The 23,177-nt window shown below is 42.2% G+C and overlaps 1 protein-coding gene across 6 annotated transcripts in view; it reads left to right on the top strand.

The window, feature by feature from the left end:
• Window positions 1-3,275: 3,275 nt before the first annotated feature.
• The window catches only part of EML6 (EMAP like 6), an 85,653-nt gene continuing 65,751 nt past the window's right edge, over window positions 3,276-23,177 (top strand). For 3 of the 6 annotated variants that reach the window (XM_015621138.3, XM_015621143.3, XM_015621140.3), the window contains exons 1-2: window positions 3,276-3,541; window positions 4,198-4,874. In XM_015621138.3, the coding sequence (XP_015476624.1) occupies window positions 4,678-4,874 (197 nt within the window). In that variant the 5' untranslated portion in view covers window positions 3,276-3,541; window positions 4,198-4,677. The remainder of the gene's footprint in view (window positions 3,542-4,197; window positions 4,875-23,177) is intronic. The other 3 variants (XM_015621144.3, XM_015621146.3, XM_015621139.3) reach the window with 2 other exon arrangements.

Below are 23,177 nucleotides of genomic sequence, written 5' to 3' on the forward strand. Positions count from 1 at the left end.
CTCTCTGCCGTGTCTCTCTGCCGTGTCTCCTGTGCCCAGTGTCTCCTGTGCCGCTGCCGGCGCCGCGGAGCCGGCCGAGCCGCACGTGGGCGCATCCGCAGTGTGTCATAATGCAGCACAGCCCGAGCGGCCGGGCCGCGGAGCCGGGGTCTCGCCCGCGGGACAGCCCCAGGACACACGGCCAGCGACATCCGCCGGGCTGCCTGCCGTTCCCACACCTGATGGCATGCAGTGAAAGGAAAGCATTTCGTGCGTCCGTGCCTGCCGGATCCTCCCCTGCTCAGCACCACCCCCCAGCTGATCAGCCCGGTGGTGCTGAACACCACAGCTACGGTGCGGTGCGAATACACGCTTTTCTGCTTCTCAAATATCATTTACTTTATATTCCAAAGTAAGGAATGTCGCACAATACTCTGTTAGATGAGACACTGGGGAGGCTCATTATGTTGTAACGACAAAAACTACCTGGGCCTAACACGAATTGTGTTACAAGTCTTTTGTTGCTGCTGCTGTTCCTCTCCTCCCACGCCCAGCTGAGACAAAACTGTCCCTTGCTCACCGAGTGCCAGCATCGTCCATGAGAGGTCACTGTGTCCAGGGAGATGCTGAACCGCGGCGGAGCCGCTGCCACCGAGGGTTATTGGTGCTCCCTCGAGAGAATGAAGAGCTCGGATCAAAGTTCTCTTCGCTCTGAAAGTCAGATTTCTAAGGATTTATGTAAACACGTGGCAAGATTTAGACACGTCTCTGCTAAATCATCGTAGGAGGGAAGATGGGTCAAGTATGGCAGCCAGGATATGGAAAGGTGAGGACCTCCACCATCCTCACTGTGGCAGGAAAAAAGGAAGTTCTGTGGGAAGTTCAAGCTTTCTGCATTGATTTTAAATTGGTCACTGCGGTTCTGTGAAGAGATGGCAGAAAGACAGACCCCAGCTGGATGAAGGAGGCAGTGTCCGGTGAGAGAGGGGCTCTGGGAGCCCTCGGGCCGCTGTGACCGAGTGCGGAGCTGTGATGGGGAGGTTTCATCCTGGCTGTCCTGCACAGCTCTGGGACAGCAGCAGAACCAATCCGTCATGACTGGTCAGGACTTTCCCTCCAGGCTTGTCTCTCCAAAACGAGCATGAGGATGGAAAAGGCTCCGTTTTTTCTTTTCTCCTTTCTTCCTAACGTTGTTTCTGGCCGGATCCAAGTGTTTCATTAATGCAAATCAGTATTTCTGCCCACAGGGAATAAGAGCTTAGAGCCAATTCCCCTGTTATGATTTTGTAGTTAAATTGTAAAATCACCAAGAGGCATCAGTCAGGATTGGATTAATGTAATGCCAGGCAACAAATAAACAGAACTAGATCACAGCTCCTGCTTCTGATCCCTCCCCTGACTTCTTAGGGATTTTATATAATTTTTAAAAGCATTTGCAGCTCAAATAAGAGGTACCAATTTTGAAATGCCAATTAATGTGCCATCTCTGTGCATCTGCTGTACATTCATCCATAAAAATGGGAGTTATAAAGGCTATTTTGTGGAGCAGAGATCTAGGACATAGCACAGATGTTTCTGGGAGGGAAAACCTCGGTGCTCATTGTTGATCACAGCTCTTGGATATGTACAGAGTGGGCAGGATGAGGATGTACAGAGGATTGGAGTTCATTTGAGATGTGGTGCTTTCTGGCATCTTCTATACAAGGTTTGCTTTAAAGAAGCAAACCAACCAACCAACCAGACAAAAAACCCCAAAAACCAACCTCAAAGCCATCAAAAACCCCAACAGCAGCAGCAAATGGTCCCTTTGGCAGAGTGCTGACTGTCACTCAGGTACTATTTATCCAAGAGTCTACATTAGTTGGTTTTCACATTTCATATTAAAGAAAAAGTTGTAAAATAAAGGATATGTGTCCCTGGTCAGTGGGCTCCTTGCCACAATGAGGAGGAAAAACGCTGCTGCTATTGCCAATTTTTATGTCTCTTTTCATGAAGTTTTTAGGTATGTTTTAAAACATTCATTTTTACAGTTATGTGAAATTGGAAGTATATTCAGGCAGAATATATAATATATAATATTTTTTTAAAAAAAACTGAAGTAATATATCCTTTTTTTAACAGAAATGCCATTTTAAACTTAGGTTCACACTTTGTCTGGGCTTGTGTTGCTCCTTCCATTGTCTTTGTGGTGCTGAGGGCTCCAGAACCTGGAATTAACATCCAAAAACAGTCCATGAGAGCATCCAGGATATTTATGTTGTGCTGACAGTGAACAGCAGGCTGCAGCATTGAGGAACATTCTCAGCAACATGACAGCTCCTAATAGGAAAGTAATAATTCCTTTTTTTTTTTTTTCTTAATTGCTAAAAAAAATTCAAAAAAGCTCATGCTTAAATTAATTGAATTAATTCAATCACCATCAAAAATGTACCAAATTCCTGAGAGCACAGATTATAGGAAAATGAATGAAACTGAATTTGTGTTGCTCCACATGTTTGAAGTTTTTCTTTGCAGTTTTTATGGGGTATTTGTTCATGACTAGTGTAATTAATTGCTAAAATAATGATAATAAATTATATATATATTTTTTTCCAAAATGCAGGATATGCATTTTCCTATATGTTAAATACAAAGTCCAGCTTGACTGCTGTCAATCACAGAGCAGTGACAGCCACGGCAGCAGAGGCTTGAAACTAATTTTTTATTTGCCCTGATTGGATAGGCGAAGAGCCTATCTGTCATATTGATTAATTTTATTATGTAAATTAGAGAACTAACCAAAAAAAATCATAAAATGAAAGCTGGGATCATATGGAAGTTATTCCACAGAATAATACCAGGGAAAGGTATTAAGAATTGGGAATTAAGGTGGGAAAGGATGAAGAATTCGTGAGGGGCAGTGATTTCCACGATTCTACGGTAAAACAAGATGCTTGTGATGAGCGGCTGCTGGGGAAGGAGTTTAAAAAGATGAGTGCGAATTTGGTTGTATTTTGTGAGACTTTTGAAGACTAATGCACACGGGGAAAGCAGAAAGATGGAAAGATGTTGGTTTTGGGTTTTTTTTCCTAAATCTGCGCTTGCGGGGCAGGGCCGGGCTGGGCCGCTCCGGGCGTGGCTGAGGGCACCGCGCTCCCCTCAGGGTTGGGCCCCCTCAGGAGGAAGGGCGGGAAGGGCCGCGCGCCGCCGTCCGCGCGCGCCCCGTGAGGCGGGAAGGCGGCTCCGCCTCAGGGCTGGCGTCGTGAGGGCTCCGGCCGCCCCCCCGCCCGCCCGGGGCCGGCGCTCCTGCCGGAGGCGGCTCCCGAGCCTCCGGGGCTCGCATTCCCCGAGGCCGGGTGTCCCGCTGCCGTGTTCTGGAGTGCTGCCGGCGTTACCCCGTGTGAGAGCGGTGCCGGCACGCAGCTCTTCAGCTCGGTCGGTGTGAGGCGTGTTGTGTGGGAAAAGGTACAGGGGCCGTCAGCCTTGGAATTCCCTCTTCCCGTCCGTCTGGCGCTGAGCACTGTGAATGGGTGTTTGGTTCTGCTCCTCTGCATCCTCTTCCCTGCGGTTGTGGCCTTCTGGAGTGAGTTTCTTGAGGGCTGGGTTTGGGCTCCTGTGCAATCATACTATAAAGCAGTGGATGTCTTATCACCAACAACATGCAGCAACCAAGCTCGACAGATAATGGTAATATGAATTCTGCTTTAGGAAAAGCAGAAGGCAAGAGAGGAAATGTGTTCCTTATAATATCATTCCAAAGGATGACAGTGGAAAAAAAAAGGTGGGGGGAAAAAAAAAGCAAAAAAAAAGCAAAAAAAAAAGCAAGCCTAAGTCCCTTCTATCTCATGATGACTTGGGAGTGTTTTGTGACTGAAAACAGGGAAGTAAGATTGTCTTAATTACACAGTTGCTATAGACTCGAAAAAAGAAGTTTTTGGTTGCTGGGGGTGAGGAAAGGTGGGGTAATATTCCCATATTTATGCTGGATGTTATATATGAGATGATATTGAAAGAGAGGATTTGTATGAGGACTGGGAGCACTGGATCCTGCTGAAAAGCTTCAGAAGCCCCCCAGACCACCCAGAGTGGCCACAGCATCCATCCAAGAACAGCTCCCCTATGCAAGGAGAGTTCCCCTATCCAAGCAGAGCTCCCTCGTCCAGGCAATCTCTTTGCATTTTAAACACACGTGCACTCTGCGGTTCTAGCGCACAGGTTTTGTGTTCTCTTCTCTTCCAGCTCTGGCCCCGAGGGTAGATATGTTAAAAAGAAGAGCGCCCAGCAATCTTTCTGCAGGAAGCCAAGAAGGTGCAACACGGGAGACGCAGCGGGGAGACTTTGGCAGGTGGTGCTGGTGACGCACAGAAGTTACTTTGCCTTGGGAAAACAAAAAAAAGCCGTGTCTGCTGCTTATGTAGGTGTGTTTTTGTGCCCCCGAGAAGTTGCCCGGGTCGCGCAGCGGCGGCGGAGCGGCGGCGGCTCGTCCTGGGCAGCGGCGGCAGCAGATGATGGTGGCGGCGCGGCGGTAGCGCGGCAGCGGCGGCAGCAGCCCGGATCCGCGGATGCGCTGCCCATCCCCATCCCCATCCCCGCGCGGAAGGGACACCTGAGGCTTCGGCAGGCGGGCGGGGATCGCCGCCGTTCGGAAGGGGAGAGCGTGCCGGGGGAAGGCGGGCCGGCGCTCGGCTGTGTGTGCCGGTGGGCAGGGGGCTGGTTATCATGGCGGATCGGACGGCTCCGCGCTGCCAGCTCCGGCTGGAGTGGGTGTACGGCTACCGGGGCCACCAGTGCCGCAACAACCTGTACTACACGGCAGGGAAAGAGGTGGTGTACTTCGTGGCTGGAGTCGGCGTGGTTTACAACACCAGGGAGCACAGCCAGAAATTCTTCCTCGGGCACAACGATGATATTATCAGGTAAGGGGGCTGACTTCTCTGGTGGTGGGGTGGGGTGGGGTTTAAAGGGAAGGGAGGAGAATGTAGTGCTGGCAGAATACCCCCTCCTCGCCTCTTACAGCTCGGCTTGGACCTGCCGGTTTAGAGCAGCTCGGATTTGTTAGCGGCAGTCTCTGCGAGAGCTGAATCTGTAGATACTGTTGATTATCATTATTTTGTAGCAAGGCTTGAAAATGTTGCAATAATAAGGGAGGGAAGGTTAAGTTTTTCTATTGCACTGCACCAAAAGCTAAGCACTTGATTTCAGCACTGGAAAGAGCTCAGTGCAACAGCGCTGCAAAATCGTGGCTCCAGTACCTTGATGTTTCCAGATCTGGGACCCCAGCTCATCGATTCTGACCTCGTACAGAAGGCAGGTGTAGCTCTCCTCGCCCTCAGCAAATCCCAGCACGAGAGTGCCACAAATATGACACGTAGCTAAAACTAATCTGGGTTTAATATCATCCAGAAAATGTAAATTCTAATCAAGTTCAGCTGTTTGCACTTCAGGCAAAAAATCCCAAGCATGCTGGTGCAAGATGGCTACAGAAGGACAGGTCTTGCTCCTCATCTGTCCAGTTCCTTGTTTTTTTCTCAAATTCTGCCTGAGAAGTGGATTTGATTGATGTTTTTGCCCTACAGAAATGCTGATTTTTTACTGCACCTCACAAAATAAAAATGCACTTACAGTGTTCAAGGTAGTCTTTAAAAAATCTGTCCAGAATACAGAAATTTCCATCAGTAAAATAGAGAATTATTGTAGCTACTACTTGATGAGAGAAATCTGAGCCTAGAATATCCTCACGAAGGATGTTGCCTGGTGATGCCACTCCTCTGAGCACAGCTATCTGCTGCCCTCCCTGTTCACCCAATTCAGCATGAATGAAGCATTTCCTGGATGATGTGAAACCAGAACAGTCCCAGGTGACTCATGGTGTGGGAGTGCTGTGGAAGCATCTGCTGAAGCCAGAGTTTTGACACTCCGTAACCAAACCACACAATTGTCACATAATCTTTGTTTGCAGAAAGCCATCCACTTTTCCAGGAAGAGCTTTTGGCTGCTGTGCATCCTCGTAGCATCCTTCTCCTCCTGTCTAGGATGCGTTAAAGCAGCAGCTTTTCCTCAAGTACAGTGCATGTGCATCAAGGGTTATTTTGGTTCCAAAGGTATTATCAGCTCCAAAAGGCTGCTGAAAATAGACACTGGGCTGCTCAGATAAGAGTCAGAATTTTAGAGGCATCTGCAGGATCATGAAATTAAAAGTTTTGGTTGTGGTATGGACATAGAATTTGATACTCTTTGGAACAGGAAGTGTAATCCATGTAAAGGGTTGTGTACTTCTGTGCTTATGTTTGAATAATTATTATAATACTTGACAGCACTTCCCTCCCCAAACTAAATGTATTGTACAGCTTCTGTACCTTTTACTTCAAAGCCTGTCACATTAGGAGTCTGCTTTTGGCAGTGTCATCTTTAGAAGGTGCAACTGGGATAGAAAGAATGAATCCCTCGTATTCATACTTTGACACTGCTTCTGCCTATTGTGCTCTTTAAAGGAAACTAGAACCATGTGTTCAAAGTAGTTGTGTCTTGAGGGACTTGCTGAATGTCCAACTCATGCTTTGGAAAGATGGGTTTTGTTTCTGATCTGCAGCACCATCAGAATTCTGGTGGAAAACTGTAGTTTCCACAAAGAATGAAACATTTGGGTCCAGAAGGCCTGAGCAGAAGCCAAGCAGCAGTTCATATCAGCTCTTAGTGGCCAAGAACTGTTGCTGTCACCACGTGGGGTTGAAGGAAGGACAGGCTATCCAGAATGCTGCTGGAATATTCTGTTGTTTGCATCTTGGCACTCCTGGTTTGCTGTGCCTACTGACGTAATATCCCATCGCTGTAAGTCCTTCAGAGTAGATGCTGCCTTGTGTGGTCATTGCTGATACGACTAATAAATACGGGAATTTAAATTCTCACATTTTAAGCTTCACAGCTCTCATCCATTTGAGATGAATGGGATGAATGTACTTATCCAATTTTTCTGGGTTTGTTGGGATTTAGTTGTCTGAGACCAGCTTCTAAACAGCAGGGTGTGCATTTGCAGTCCAACAGGTTGTCATTTCTAAAGAGGTTTGAAACACTGTTTGAAGAAAAAAAAAATAAAAGGATTTTGGAAAATAGCGTGAATCACTGAGACTGGGAGACCTTCAAGTAGGAAGATCTTCTTCCAAGGACTGCTGTTATCTCCTTCTGTGAATTTTTTTGTGGTTTTGAGAACGCTGTTTTGTTGAAAAAGACGATGATTCTCTGAAGTAATGCCATGTGTTACCTTCTGTTTACTGAAGTCATGAGTGGGGATATTTTGTCCTTGGTGAAAAGGGCAGGTTTGTATGTTTAATATGTTCTCCAAGATTAATAGTTCTGCCTCTTGTTTTGCATCAAAATAATGCAACTAGACATAATTTCATTTGGGCTAAAGCAGACCAGAATGTATTGGATTAAATTGCATTGTATTGGAAAAATGCCATTTTCCCCAAGCTTCACATTTGAAAGGCGAGTTGTGCCTGTACAGGAACTGAATGTTCTGCACTCAGCTAATAAGGTCGATGTTCTGAGCAGGAACAAGGGAGCTTGGAATTGTCCCGTTTTCTGTGCAATGCCACCACCAGGTGCTGTGCTTCCAGACTTCCTCCTGAGATCCTGAACCACCCATTTAACCTTAAAGTGAGCCCTGATTTGCAGAGGAATTTGTGAGTAACCTCCAGAGCATTAGCTTTGACAGCAATTGAAAGCTTTCAAAAGAACAGGTTTTCTTACTTCAATGTTCTGCATTGCTTGTGGAGCAGTGATCAGTTACATCAATCCTTGCTTTTCTCTCAGTTAAGTGTTGAATGGAGACAGTTCTTTCCTATAATTTTTCTTCAAACTGTGCATGTAAAAGCCACGGCAAACAGCAAAAATAAAAATATAAGCAGTTGAGATACTTCTCACTATCACTTAAAATACAACTGATTTCATCTGTTTCTGCAGAAGTCATTTGTTAACAGAGATTCCTAACCCTGAGAATTTTTCCTCTGGTGGAGTGACAAGTTACTTCTCCCTGGTTTTGAGTTCCAAGCATTCCTGCAGTACTGAACAGTTGTCCTGAATATGTTACATTGTTATAAACCCTGGTTTCTTGTGGAATCTGATACTTTGTATGTTATGAGTTTACAAAAGCAGTTTTGTATCCCGGGTGCCTCCGTGGTAGTCTCTCGTGAGGCAGCAAGCCTGCTCGCTCTCCCAGGTCTCTGTACTACCTGCAAAGCCCTCCTGTTATCCATGGATTCCAGAGCTGTTGTTTATGTAAGGCTGCTCACAGTGTACCAGCAGCATCAGATTTATCAGAATATTACTCTAAGTGTGCAGGGGGGTGCCTCTGTGCTGACAGATTGAGATTAAAACCGCGGCCGTGCCAGCGGGGACGGGATTTACTGGGCTGCGGGAGCCCAGGGAGGCCTGGCTTGTTCTCCACAAGGGTCGTTTCAGGAGATAGGATATGTGTCAGGATGTGGTTTTCTTGTCCTGCTGCTGTGGGGAAAAAAGGAGTAATATGCTTCGAGCAATGTTGTGTATTGCTGACCACAGTAAATACAATTTTGGAATTAGTAAATTGATGGCAGAGCTATGCAAATTAAAACCCTCAGAGACAAGATCTAAATTGTACTTTAATATTTTTTATTTAATATTGTGTTATAATATTTCCATTTAGAAGGTTATACTTATTTGAAGAGATCTAAAATACTTTAAATTTCAGTTGCCACCATTTGGATGGAGACAGCAGATGTTGTAGAGGGGTGTTGAGGTTACTGTGGTTATTGTTTATCATGAGTGCATGGGAGCTGCACTTTCTGCAACTTGAGCTAACCCTGGGCTTCAGGCGCCCGAGGTGACCCCACAGGGCTGCTGAAATTCAGTGACCTAAGGAGAGCACAGGAGACATTTTCAACAACAGAAATTCCAGCCCTGTTTCTTGGCAGATGCCACACCAGTGCCCCCACCAAGCCATCCAAACCTGACAGACATGGCACACCTGGGTGAGGCAGGCTTTTGGGAACTGTTTTGAGACAGCAAGTTGTTAAATGAGTTTCATATGAAAGAAAATAACTCCCCATAAAAACTCCTCTAATCAGCTTGTTGCTTCATTTGCTTTCAATGCTGGAAAACCTGGGGAAAATGCTGTTTATTCCATGAAGTTCCAGTGGCCTATTTTGCCTCTACTCCAGCGCTGTGCTCTGATTAGATTTGAAGTCTTTATCAGGGTGTGTGCTGCTATAAATTGGATTCTTAAATATCTGTGTTAATGCATCAGATGTGCTGAAATATACAGTTACAGTATCTTATTGAAAGTGATTTAGAAGTACTTAGACCAGTTAAAAATGGAGAGAAACCCAGCAGGCATTTGCCACTATATGTTGTTGAGAATGGTCAATCATTTAACCACAGCCTTTAACCAGAGCAGTCTAAACCTAATTTTTTAATACATTTTTTTTACATTTCCTATGTGTTAAGTCTCTGCATTTTTTTTTACTTATTTCGACTTGATATCAGATGGCCAGGAGTAGTGATGGTCAGGTAGTTGTGTGTAATCACTCTTTACCAGGATGAAAACTCACAGAAAATGTTTTCATACTAGTTAACTTAATTTCAAATTAAAAAAAAAAATAAAAATTCTACAGCTCCAAGTATTGGAATGCTTCTGTGTGAAAGTAAGAGGGGATTTGAGGTCTGTAAAAAGGTCTTCTGCTGATTTGCCAGCTGCTCAGGTTTTTGGGAACCTTGGTAAAGAGCAAAAATGCCTCCTTTTTTCCCACCTAAAGACAGTTCTTTGGAACATCAGCTTGTTTTTCATGAGGTGCATTTCTAGCCCAGGAACATTTAGTTGTCTGCACTGGCTGTCCAAGAGACACGTTGAATTTTAATTCCCCTTTACAGGTGGTATTTATAAAGGCCTGGGAACAGACCTCTAAGGTTTAGTGAGGCCTGATCTTAAGGCTGAGTGTTTGTTTATGTCAAGCTTCTTGAAACATTCCAGCAGCACAATGAACCTTGGTATGCTTAACCTTATTGCTGGAACTTCTGTGGGTGCTGGCAATGAAGTCTGTTCTTTCTTCTGTGACAGATGGATGGAAATCCACCAAAATGATGGTGATTTGAACAGAACATAAAATAATAAATAAAAGATAAAGGCTACTCTCAGAGTGATACAGCAACCCTGCTATTTTGGCTGCCTAACACTCCTTGTTCCAAAAGATTTTACTGCATTTTTTATAGGGAATTTTGAGTGCCTCCATTATTTTAGCAGGCTTTAATGTGCTAGGTATAATCCTACATGAAAATCTGGCATCTATTCGTGCCAAACATCTGCTTTCTTGTCCTCAGAAACTGTCCTCCATATGCAAAGGTAAATACTGCAAGTGTCATTTACTGTGGTAGTAACCTATGAGTTGCAAATATTAACTGCAAAATAACAGCTTTGGGCAAGATGAGCCATACTTTTGAAGAAGAATTTTCTGGGCTTTTTAAAGAGGTTTTGTTTATTTTAGAAATGAACTGTAGTAAAAAAGACAATAAAATGCACCCTCAGTTTTTTACAGCTGTAGGTACAGTTAAGGCTGGAGCCCTTTTGCCTTCACCGTGACGAGGCAGACCAGGCTTCCTTCTCTGTATCCTAAGAGCCCTTTAACTAGAGGTTGGTCACAGTCAGCTGCTGTCTGACCAGAAAAAGTGTGAAATGTCAATTTCTTTAACTTTTCCTTTCATCTCTCTAGTGTTTGAGCACTATTTGTAAAGCACTGAAAGGACCTTTTGGCTTCTCCCAATGATGGAATCTATGATTAGGTAAAAGCTGAGCTTTCTCTGTGGCTTCTCTCTGGCAGCAGATCAGAGATGAGGCCACTGGGACCTGCTCTCTGGCCCTGGTCACACCGGTGCTGAGCATGTACAAGTGTGGCTGCACTTAAATCACTTAAATGAGGTTTTAGCAGTAGGTCTACAGCAGGTTCCTGATCCCTCTAGGATTCTGAGGGATTCTCATCTGTTTAGAAATTATTTATTTAAAACAAAAAAAAATTGAAATGCTGTTCAGTGAAACTGCTCTCTTTTACTGTCTGTAAAACAAGTTTATAATATGCAGTTGTATTCCTGAATCCAGGTCTTGGGCAGATGCAGTGATTGTTGGCCTTTTACTTCCACAGGGGGTTTGTTTGGGTGTTTTAAAATATGTGGCATCTGAAAGTGGCCACAAGTGTCCAGAAGGATATTATACTGAGTCTTTATGAAAGCTGTCTTTAGCTGAAAGAGCTATTCTAAAGCTTATGCTTGTCAGACTGAGGAGGTTTGTGTGGTTCTGTTGGGGACCTTGAGCTGCTTTGGGATGGGCATCTCTGTGCTGCATCCCTTATAATACAGCCCCTCCCTCCCTCCCTCCCAAGAGGGGAATAATGCACCTGCCTTTCCCCAGGGAGTTCTCTGGGTGGTTAGCTTGGGTGTGTGGCTGTGGCCTTGCAGTGAGGTGTCCCTCTGCTCTCACCTGACCTGCTGGGGCTGGCTGTGTAAACGTGAGGCTCGGCACAGCTGAGGTCTAGCCCAGAGTTACTGGTTCCACAATGCCCAGCTTCTGCCTTGGTGGCCCTTTCACTGGATAATGCTGGAACCGAGTTTGAAAGAGTTGCACCCGGGCTATGGGGTTGCAGAAAAGAGAATTTTACCAACGACACTTAGAACAAGCAGCTCACCCAAATCCCAGACAGGAATTCTGCAGTAGCTGCTTAGCTGCATGTTGGGTTAACATAACTCTGTGGGTCTGGCAGCATTCATTAATTGTGTCAATAAGTAAAAATTCACTGAGCATTTGCAAGAGATGCACAACAGAGCTCTGTTACCTTCCACATACACTCCCATTCTCTTCTTTGAGACTTGCTGAGATTTTTAATTGTTTAATGTTGTTAAAAAATGGGGGTAAAGAAATGCTACTTGCCTTTTCTTTAACTTTGTGTGTGGCATTTTCCTCCTTTTATTTCCCACAATGCATTCTTTAATCTATTGGTTTCTATATTACAGATCATGCTATTCAGAATGCACTCAAAATCTTGGGGACCTTCTTTTGGATATGGGACTCTGGAATATAGAGTTTGTGATATAATTGTATCACAGATCTCCAAATTAATATTTCAAATTCATTTCAAATGAAAATTTGACATTTCATATTGTGACAGAAAATTTTGGCAATGAATAAATTAAGAGAATTAATTTTCATTATTTCTCTTCCATTAAGGATAGGAAAAACATTTTTTTAAAGGAATTTACACATCTGTTTTAGGCTCATCTCTCTTCCATCTTATCTCCTCTCTGGCAAGGACAGTTCAGATTATAAAAAATATATCCTTTTTAAAATCACTTGTCATAAATTCAGGTTCTCCCTGGCAGAACACTAATAGTTTTGTGAAAAAAGCAATTTTAGAAATAATTGCAATCTTAAGAAAATAGATCTAAAGTCATTTCTTCCTTTGAAATAGAATTTAGCCAAGATAATAGGGTTTTGTGTTTTTTGTTAATTTTATTTCATATTTAATTTTCCCATGGCTTCTATCAGATTTTCAAATTTATTTATTTTTTCTTCTCTAAGAAGATAGATTTCATGGAGAGAGAAATAAAATACAGCATGAAAACTAGCATTTTAGTTTTGTTTGCAGAATGGGCAGAAGGAGGCCTCACACTGGCTCTTGGCTGCTCCCTTCCCAGGGAGAGCTTGTCCATTGTAATTCTCACCTTAGGTTTGTACTGAAGAATTAGGTGTGATATATCTCTTTGTCTTATTTGGCATGGGTGAAAAGAATGAAGGAAAAATGATATTTTGCTCAGGAAATATGTAAGAGAACAGAGAAGCAAGTAGATGTCTGAACTGCTATCAAGGACATGTGAAGCCTTCTTTAATAGCTTGTAATTTTTAATGCTCTGAAAGAAGCGATGCAGAGACCTGTTTCTCTGTCCCTGCACACGAGCAAGTGTGTTGCTATTTCCCACTCCTGGCTGGCTGCCACGGTATGGTTAAATCTGGAAGTCTGCCCAACCCCGCTGAATGCACTCGATTAGCAGATTTTATTGGAGCAGCACCACCCGCATCTTAGCCCGGGTTTGTGCTCCGGGATTCTGCTCAGCCACAGGCTCCAGCGGCACAGGAGCCATCGGCGGGACCCACCCTCGGTGTGCCGGGGCACGGGGCGCTGCTCCGGCTGCTCAGGAGGAGGCACACGGGTGGCATGGGCAGTGAACGTCCTGTATTCCCCACACCAGCAGCTGCGGCTGAAGCCTGCTCTCTGTCCTACTGGGAAGGGGAAGGCAAACCCCCCGTGACATCCCTGATACCATAATCTAGAGAAAAACCCCAAGTATTAGCAAATGACAAGCAGTAAACCAGATTATAGCTGCCTGAAGCTACATGCTGCCAGGCAGTTACATAATGGCACAAAACTCTTCAGCCTCCACTGCAGCACTGAGCCTAAAATACAGCAAAAAGGGCTCTGGTGAGCCCAGCTCTGCAAGGTTTCTCTGAAAGCACAGGTTCCCAATCTCTGCTCTGAAGAGTTGGCTGAGAAACCAAGAGAAAAAGAGAAATAACAGTAATAGGCAAGAAAATGAGTCACAGTGCTTACATAAAGACATAGAAAGGCATAATTCCATGTTTGTTTACATAACTCCTTGTATTAGTCTCACAAAACAGAAGTTTAAAAGGCATTCTTTGGATCATGGTAATCTCCCTTAAATACAGCATGTTGTGGATTTTGGTGGTGTCATAACTTCACACCTGCTCTTTCCTGTTTGTGTCTGTGACTGGCTGCACATCCATTAGAACACAGGTTAAATTAATAACTGGTTGGATAATTAATAACTTTATATTGCATTAAAATACATGTTTTGAATAATAGGGAGGGTCTTATATTCGGAGGGATCCTAGTGCAGCTGGTTCCGAGGAAGGACAGATAAGCTGAAGTAGTTTGTGTGCATCTTTTCAAAATGAGTCTTTCAGCAGAACAGGAAGGTTGGTGAACTCTTCCAGTGACATCCTGCTGCAATTAGAAATTTAATACTGGAAGTTTTACTTATGGAAAACTTTAACAACATGGCATAACTTTCTATTTGCAACCTGCTGTATTTAGTACTCTTTTGATAAGAGTTCATTTTGAAGTGATTGTAAAGCAGGCCCATAAACATGACAAGTTACTGTTGAGGTGGATTTGGATGTGGCTTGTGGGCTTTGAACAGTGTGTCAGGTTTTGTGTGGTTTCTTTCCATTGTCTGGCTGTGATGCTCCTTGAGACCTCAAAGGCTGGACCTGAATTCACTTCATGTATAAGGGCAGCTTTCCTCAAACCTCTACCAAGTCTGGTGCCTAAAATAACACTAGAGGTTCTGAACCTTTTCCCTTCATGTTTTTCCCCAACTACCCATTTTGTAGCCAGCAGAGAAGGGAAGTTATCTGATTCAGAGAACTTGCTAAATTCCCAGACTCTGTGCTCACTTTTTGCTATTTCTCTTCCCTTTCTGAGGAGTTACCACAGACATAATTTGCTTTCCAGCCATGATGATGGTTCTGTGGGCACTGCCTTATGTGTGAACATATGAATTGCTCTGTTACACAGATGGATCATTTTAAAAGCTTGGAAGTAAACTAACCTTCCATGTCTAAAATTTCTAGAAAATACTTGAATTTCCAGGGCTTGTTTGTTTGCTTTGATGGGAACCAGGCTGTGGATCTTTAACTTTCCAGAGCCTGGTGGATACACGAGTGTGACTAGTCATGTGAGGAGATCTTAGATGTGCATGGGAGATGGGTGACAGCTATTTATTTTTGTAAATGCCTATTTTAAGAATATTGTAAATCTGAACAGAGAGTCTTGTTCTCTGAGAGCTGGCCTTATGTGAGATAAAACATGATTTTCCTGTGAGGGAGCTGAGAAAGCAGCATGCATTTGTCTGAGCAAGGAATATTTTGGCATTTGTGTCTACATCAGTATAACTTCACAATTGCATTTTTGTTGCCTGTTGGTGAAGGGTCATAAGATAATTTAAATTAGGAATAACTACGTATTTTGTGATTCAACCGAGGACAGACTAAATGAGGTATGAATACACTGCTGTTAAATAACTCAGCTCTTCAGAATGCCCTGTTTCTTGGTGTATTAAATAGTTATTTGAATGTGTATTGCATTTCACATTTTCCTCGTGGTATCTGTTGTTTTTCATTTTCAATCTGTGGGACTCCCCACTGCCTAGGGGTAAATGTTCTTTTACCTTGTCATTTAGTTTGGTAGGAGTCACTTTATATAGGATGACAGTTTAGTGCCCTGCACACATTTTTTTCTGCTTTCTTCCTCCCTATCAGATATAACAATTTTATCAACATGAGCCCCTCAAAACTGAACATCTGCTGCAGCTGTCACAGGCTGCTATCAACAGAGCTGGAGTTTCTGTGACCCACCTCAGCCATTGCCATTGTCAGGATTGTGTTTGGGGTTTTTAAACATATGTACGCTCACAAATACATATAAACAGTGTGTGTGTATATATCTATATCTATATATACAATATTATATTATTAGGCAGTATTATGTAATGCATAAGTATAAAAAATTTATATTTTTGGCTTTCAAATAAATTGTTGACTAAATGTCATCACACAATTACCCCTTTCTCTTCCTCTTTTCTGTGCTGGAGGAAGCAGCAGGGAGTGATATCCCTTCATTCCTGGAATGAAGTGATTATTATCACTTCATTTCAGTTCAGTTATGAACGGACTGCACTTAAACCTGGAATTGCTAAGGAACTGGAACTATGTAGAGCTGTTCAGTATTGGCACATCTAAGCTTTTTCTGAGTGCTGGCAGAAATTTAGGCTCCTAGGAAATGTTTCCAGTAAAAAAAAAATAATCTCTATCATTGTGACAGGAGGGGTTTTTCTCTCTAGTATGTGACAGAAATTTAAGAAGAAAAAAGGTGAGATTCACCAACAAAAGCAATTGCCACAACCATGGTTTGTTCTTTCAGGCTTGAGCTGTGGCTTTAGGACAACATGCCCAAATACGTTAAAACAGAAGAGCTTCACTGTATGTCAGCATGAATTTAAGGCATCAGACATTGCATTCTGCTCAGGAGGTCCTGGGGATTTTTAGCTCTTCATTTCTCTCTTCTGAAGGCAGACCATGGCATTTCAAATGTCATTTTCAGTTATGTCCTGCAGTGGTTATTCCTGTGGGAATGTTAGCATACTGTTTCTAGCATGTTGGATTTCAGTTTTTCTCCTGGCTCCCTCGAGTCAGTGAGGTAGAACTGCTTTACTGGTACCTCTGGCATCCACCACCCCAAATGGGAAGGTTCCAAAGGAATGACAGCTGGGGTAGGTTGGTCTCCCATTTCATTCTTGGGTTGCTCATGGACATGGGGCTTCCCAGACTCGGTTGTTCATGCAGCATGCCAACACATTGCACCTGTCTTACCTTGAAAATGTAAGCATGTGGTTTTGATCAGCTCTTTCAGATACCGGCAAAAAGCCTGAAGAATTTGGTTCATAGAAAAATTTGGCAGCATCTCATACATTCAGAACATAAGCTTTATTTTTCTTAATTAGAATCCTCATTTGTATTTTAGATTATGCTTCCTTTGATTGAATATTTTTCCCTTTTTTCTCAAATTGATTTTATTTATATTTCTTACATTGTTTTAACAAGAAGGCCCTGCTGACAGAGTGAATAAAGATGAGTGTTTCTCACCAGCCTTCAGGGAGATGACTTCAGAGTTATCAATTAAACTCCCACTCATCTGCTGGAATCTGCTCTTCACCATGACCACACAGTCACCCCCCTAAAGGCTGCCTCAGTCTCTCTAAATCTGAGACATTCTCGGACTAATATATGGGAAGCTTCCTCGTTGTCTTATTTCCTCTTCATTCTGTTCTTCCATCCTTTTTTGTTTCTTTGCTTGTTCCATTCTTACCCTTCTGTGTAAAAATCCATATTTATATTGCCCTCAACCACTCCCCTCAGTGATTGAGGGCAATTCAATTCATCAGTAGAGGTGTTTGTTCTGAGGAAAGGGCTGGATTGTTCCTAAAACACTCACCTCAAACCTCAGAGAGACCAGCTTTCTATGGAACAAGTGATTTCCATCTGCCTGGGAGGAGCTGGGACCTCTAAAGGTATTTAGGTATTACCCCTAAAGGCCTTAAGTGAGAACCTACAAAGGCTCCTCTTCCTAAACATACATCTCGAAGTGAAGGAGGCTCTAAAATAAGGAATTGTTGGAAAATAGGTGCCAATCTCTAGGTTTTATGGGGGTGTTTTTGAACAGTACCTGGAGGTTGTGAAACACTGATAAGGAGTGACATCCTCTTAGACTTGGTCTGGATAATTTAGGAAAAGTTAAAAACCCCATCCAGTGAACCCTATTTTCAGCCAAATAAGGTAACTTGGATGTTCTTATACTGAAGTGCAATTATTTCAGTCATTTTCTAATTAAATGAAAAAGTTACTATGATGTAGTACCATGCTAAAAAAACCAATTTTTTTAAGGTGTGTTCCAGACAGGTTATGAATTTCATTTCCAAAGTAAAAGTGCAAACATTTCTAGATATGTTTATGGCTTCATTGTAAGATCATAAAAGCCAAAGCATATACATTTATTATTATTAACTATTTTAATATTTAAATAATGAATATAGAATAAAGCTTTGGCTTTCAATTTTTCTTTCTAATTCTGAGATGATTACAGATCTTTTTTTACTTATTCCAGCTGCCTGCAGAATACAAAAATAAAAGCAAATGTATGCAAAATGCATTGCTCAAATTAACACACATTAAAATTCTGGTTGTTTCTCAACTCATCTGATATTTTTGCAAAAGAGAGCAGAATGTGGATAGTGTGTCCCACATCAGTCATCTCTATTGATCTTTTGCTTTCAGGAATACGAATGTGATCAGAGAATACTGACAGCTGTAAGTGTATCAGTACTAGAGACTCTAATACAGATAATTTAAACCAACAAACTTAGGTACCACTGGCATGGATCTCTCCTCAGTTTTATTCTTCCTTCTATGGCAAATCTGGGAATTCCTCCAATGCACCATTACCTGAATTAAGTCTGCTTCCCATTTGATCTATTTGCCTATATTGGGAGCACAACAAAAGATCTGAATCTCCAAATCAGCTCAGAAGCTGGATTGCAGTACAAAATTCTAATAGAAATACCCTGAGGTGTGTCCCACAGACCCTGGGGAGGCAGTAACTTGAGTTAGCTGAATTTATTGTGTTCAAATCCTACATTTTAATATGCACTCAAAACATGATTGTGGAAACAACTCTGGGGAAAACAGCATTTTGATTTATTTGGCTTCAGAGTGAAGCAGAGACAGGGGATGTCAGATGCACTTGGCATGTTGGTATTAACTCCTGGTGTTTGGAATCTCTAGAGTAAGATTTTCTATTGTAGAAGTCCAAGAAATAATTTGATTTTCTAGTTCTGATGAATTACAGCTTCTCATCTGAAAGCCCTGCTCATATCCACATGAATCTGAAAAGATAGATCTTTAGAGCTTGCACAGCCTTTGTGAGATTGCAGAAGGCAAAGGAATATTTTATTTTGGCTTGTGTAATTATTAATAATGTTTACATTTGAAGCTTTCTTCATTAGACAGAGGACTGATGGAATAATAAAATGGACTTCTAACTCCTCAGGCAGCCTGCTTTTTATGGCCCTCCAGACTGGGGCGAACTTTATTTTCTAAGTAACTAATAAAGTAATTCCTGTCTTTTCTCCTTAGTTTAATATATTTTTAAAATAAAAACAGATAAAATACTTACAAAACATGGCAGTACATGAATTAGAGGAAATATTCAATAACATCACAGGAAAATACTAAGGATTAAAAAGAAATTAGAAGTGGAACAATAAAACATTTTAAAGTGACTATACAAAGCTGATTTGACAATTAAGCATCATAGAATGATTATTTTACACATAAAAATAATTAATGAACCAAAAACCACAAAAAAATTAAAATAAATCTTTTTCCTGATTATAATTTCTATATAAAATTAACTTCTAAAAATCAGCAAGTTGAATTTCTGCCTTTCACTAGATACAGGTGCAGCTTCTTTAATTCACAGACTTGGGGTTTTACACAAACAGTAACAGTTTCCTACCATTTCAGTAATTTCTGTAAAGATAAACTCAACAATATTTGTATGTGTTGAGTGAAGGAAGATGTGTCTTGATGGTGATTTTTCTAAAACACACGAGTTGAGAGTATTTAGGTGTATTTTCACAAATGGAACAAAATACACACCATCCCTGAGCGTGAGGAGCTGAGTTTTGGACACATTTCCAATAGCTGCAGGCAGTGCCACGAGCCAAGCTCCCATTAAAAGTGTGTCCTTTGCTTACTTGTGACTAATAAGGATTCTCTTTCAGTGTAAAGCTTCAAAATGAGCTTCCTTTCTCTTGACATTCAGAAACCTTCACTCAGCCAGGCAAACACCTCAGATCCACGAGATGTTCAGTGTAACATCCCTGTCTTAGACACCAGAGATTCCACTGGGAAAAAGACCTTGGCTGGATAATGGATTTTGTAGTATCAAATTGATGTGTAATGGAGTCGTAGCTTTTGTTCTGATAAAAAGCAGCTCTGTCCCGTGAGAATTTCCTGTTGTCTGCCACCTGTTAAGCACAGATTGTTCTCAGGTGAGTGTTTCACCTGAATTCAATCAGCAGAATTTGGAAGTAACAGAACTGACCCCAGCAATGAGCCATGGAAGTCCCTGCACCTGGGCTTGCCAGGCCCTCATTTGTAACAAACGTGGGCCAGTTGGAAGGGGGAGGGAGCAGGAGGTTATAGAAAGGGTTCAGTTGGTCATCTGCCCTCTCTAAAGCTGCTCTGGAGCCTTGGTGAGTGTTTCTTTTATTTATTTATGCTTTTGAAAACAGCCATATAACCAAAAAAATTAGACTTACAAAGCCTGTGGTAGAACGGAGAAAAGGCTAAAAGGGAAGCAGTGTGAAATTCTGATCAGCATTCAATTCTGAGTGTGTTGCTTTGGTGTTTTCCTTTTTATCTTTCTGGGTTTTATGTGCAGATTATTGGTATTCTATTGGTGAATCATTTGTTGGTTTTACCATGGTGCTGCATAACTCTGTCACCAGCAGGACAGCAGAGTATGGTGAAATCAAGGTGTTGGATTTAATATGTAATTGTTCTGTGTGTTGGCTCTAAAAGCAATGGTACTTAGCTGCTTTTTGTTTAATAACAAGCTAGAGCTGGGTGAGGTCTTGCAGCTAGAATAGGCTCTGGGAAACCAGGTAAATTCTGTTCTCTGGGAAGTTTAACAGAAGTTTTGTTTAATCTGTCTCATACAGAAGAGACACTTGATACTTCAAATATTCGGGCTGTGTCAGACAATGTAAAGCAAGGTAACAAAAGTCACTTATTTTAGTAAGTGCCCTTCTCAAAAAAATTAAACTGTTTTGTAGACAATTGTAAAGAAACCTTTCTTGTCTGAATTGTGACTGGAAGTTTGGAGAACAGACCCTTTCTGATGTTACATATGGCTCTTATTTGGTCTCCAGTGGTTTCTGCCCCAATTGATGTTTGTTGTGCACTTCAGCATGGCCAAACAGGGAGCAGGATCTCCACATGATCGTATAAGAACTTGCTATTTCTTTCCTATTTCTGCTGATTTTCAACCTTTGAAATAGAAAGATATTTTCCCTGAGAACAGTTGTTGGTCTTGGCCTTGCATTTCTGTGAGATAATGACAAAAAAGCATTCTGAGTATCACTGAAAACTCCCCCTGTCCTGAGGGGGTCTGAAAATGAACCTTTTTTTCCAGCCACATCTAATACTGCCACATTTCTCATTTCTGTAGACACTCAGTGTACAGAGAATGATCTGCTTCTGACCCATGAAATGCAGCTCAGTGTGTGTTGGTTTGATATGTTATGGAATCAAACCCTTCCTCTGCTGTTCTTCTTGCCACTAAAGTGCCTAAACTTTAAATGTTGTAGGGCAGGATAGCCATGAGAAGAAGGTTCAAATGGGATGCAGCTGTGTGTTTGTTGCCCTTGAAGTAAGAGCACTTTCCCCAGGCTCATAATCCTCATTTCTGATAATCAGGTGAAAGAAAACCTATGCAAACAGTATTATTATCTCAGTGTGAATTTTTTAACAACAGCCTGGCAGTTTTGTTAGACCACACGATTTGTCATAGATGTAAATATACCTGGGGATTCAACAGGATGAGATGAAATCTCTTAAAATAAAAATGAAAGTGGGAGTGATCCAGGAAAGTTGTGACAATGGTTGGTTTCTTTTTCTTGTTCTCTGCAGTATTTCCCATTTCTCCTTGGCTGTTCTCTGGGCTTTTTAGTTATTTTTATCACATCTTCTATATTCATTTTGCAGCTCCCCCATGGTTCCTCTTTTTGTCAGCTTTGTCTTTTGTCTGTCCTGTTTCCAAAATTTTCTTCCCATTTTCCCTCTCTTCTTTCTTAGCTGTTTCTGCAAATGTTTTGATTCAGACTGTGATCTGCATAGTTATACCCGTATTCAGTGCTGACTGTTGGCTATACAAAAAGCAGAGAAGATCCAAGAAATGCCAAAGCAGTTGTGCCTGAGTCAGCCTCTGAAGGGAAGGGGAGAATCCCCCCTGGAAATACCTCCTGCTGTGCTGCCAAGCAAGGGGGGGGGGCATCTGTACCACCACCATGCAGTTAATTAATTAGTGCATGTGGGCAATTAATTAGTGCTCAGATTTGCTGTTCACTGTGACCACCAGTTGTAGAGCTGTCAGCTTAATCTTGGCCTGAATGATCGTCACATCTCTGCCCTTGGGGAAAAGACACAGCTACATCCAGGCCATTTTCAGTTGTGTCAGCCTTGGAGTGTGAGGAAATGGGAAAAAGAATTGGTTTGATTGCCATCAGCTGTGCATGGTTTGTGTGCCTGGTTTGGGCTGCATTTGACTCTGGTGTTCCCACAGGTTGGAATAAAGTGAACACAGGAAATAAAGGAGGCTGATTTCTTCATTTCCAGGCTTTATCTGATGTATGAGTTTTATATTTTTTATCACAGTGTTCAGACTGGCCTTCACATACCTTATACCAGATGAACTTGAAAGTTTTGCTGGTTCCTGTTGAGCATTACTGGATTTACAGCAGTGTTTCATTAGCTTTCCATGTATTGAGAAATCACTGATAGCATTTAATTGCTGTTTTTATCTCAGCATCATAGACTGATATCTACTTGCTGGTTTATTGTGTATTTTATCACAGAATGTGTTACATTGTCCATAAAGTATCATAAGCATAGAATAGGGCAGGGGCAAATATGTTGCTGAACTAAGTAGTTATTGCTCTTTCCTAACCCTCTCTTTTTAGTCTCCAATTCTAGCAGATTTTTCTTTACAACTCATGGTTTCAGGTCCATTTTACTGATTGCATCAAATCACAATGCTTATATTGAGAAGGGTGTCACGTGTATCTGTTTTGGGTATTTTTTACAACTGCTTTGGCCATTAAAAGGAGCATTTGGTTTGTCATCATGAGTGCAAATACCATTAGACTCAAATGGGAGCTCTGAGCATGCATGGGAAAATGCTCTGGTTGAATTTCAGAGTTACACAGCAGGGTCTCTATGGGGTAGTGTGGCTCATAAGAAATACTGGGTGTTTTCCCCAATCAGTTGTTGCTTAAAATCCACAGTTCATGAGGACATCAACAGTTGTTGTTGATTAGTTTTCAGTGTCTTAATGTGGGCTTTGGATAAAATCTCCTAGGATTGCTTTTCACTGGGAGATGCTCAGAGCTGCAAAATATCCATGAGTTATCCATAAAATAAACTTGTACAAGGAAAGAAATCATTAGAGAAGTGCAGCCATGTGTGAGGAGGAACCCCAGTGCTGCAGGACTGTGCTGTGGTGCTGTTCCCTTTTTGTTTGGGGGATCTACCCAATATTTCTCTGTCTACAGATGCATATGAGTGTAAATCTGTGGTCTTAAAGTGCAGAATGCTTTTGCTCAAAGCATTATATTTTAAAAGTTTAGTTTTTTCCCCTTGCTTCTTTCACCTTCTGTTATTGGGGAAATTTTAACCATGTGTTCAAAAGCCATTTACTTTTTAAATGTGGCCTGTCTCTGCTCCCTCTGTCATGCCATCCCATGATGCCATGAGAAATTCCATGTTCTGCCATGCTCAGACCTTTTGG

The sequence above is a fragment of the Parus major genome, chromosome 3 (genome assembly GCF_001522545.3).
Source record: "Parus major isolate Abel chromosome 3, Parus_major1.1, whole genome shotgun sequence".
Taxonomy (NCBI): Eukaryota; Metazoa; Chordata; class Aves; order Passeriformes; family Paridae; genus Parus; species Parus major.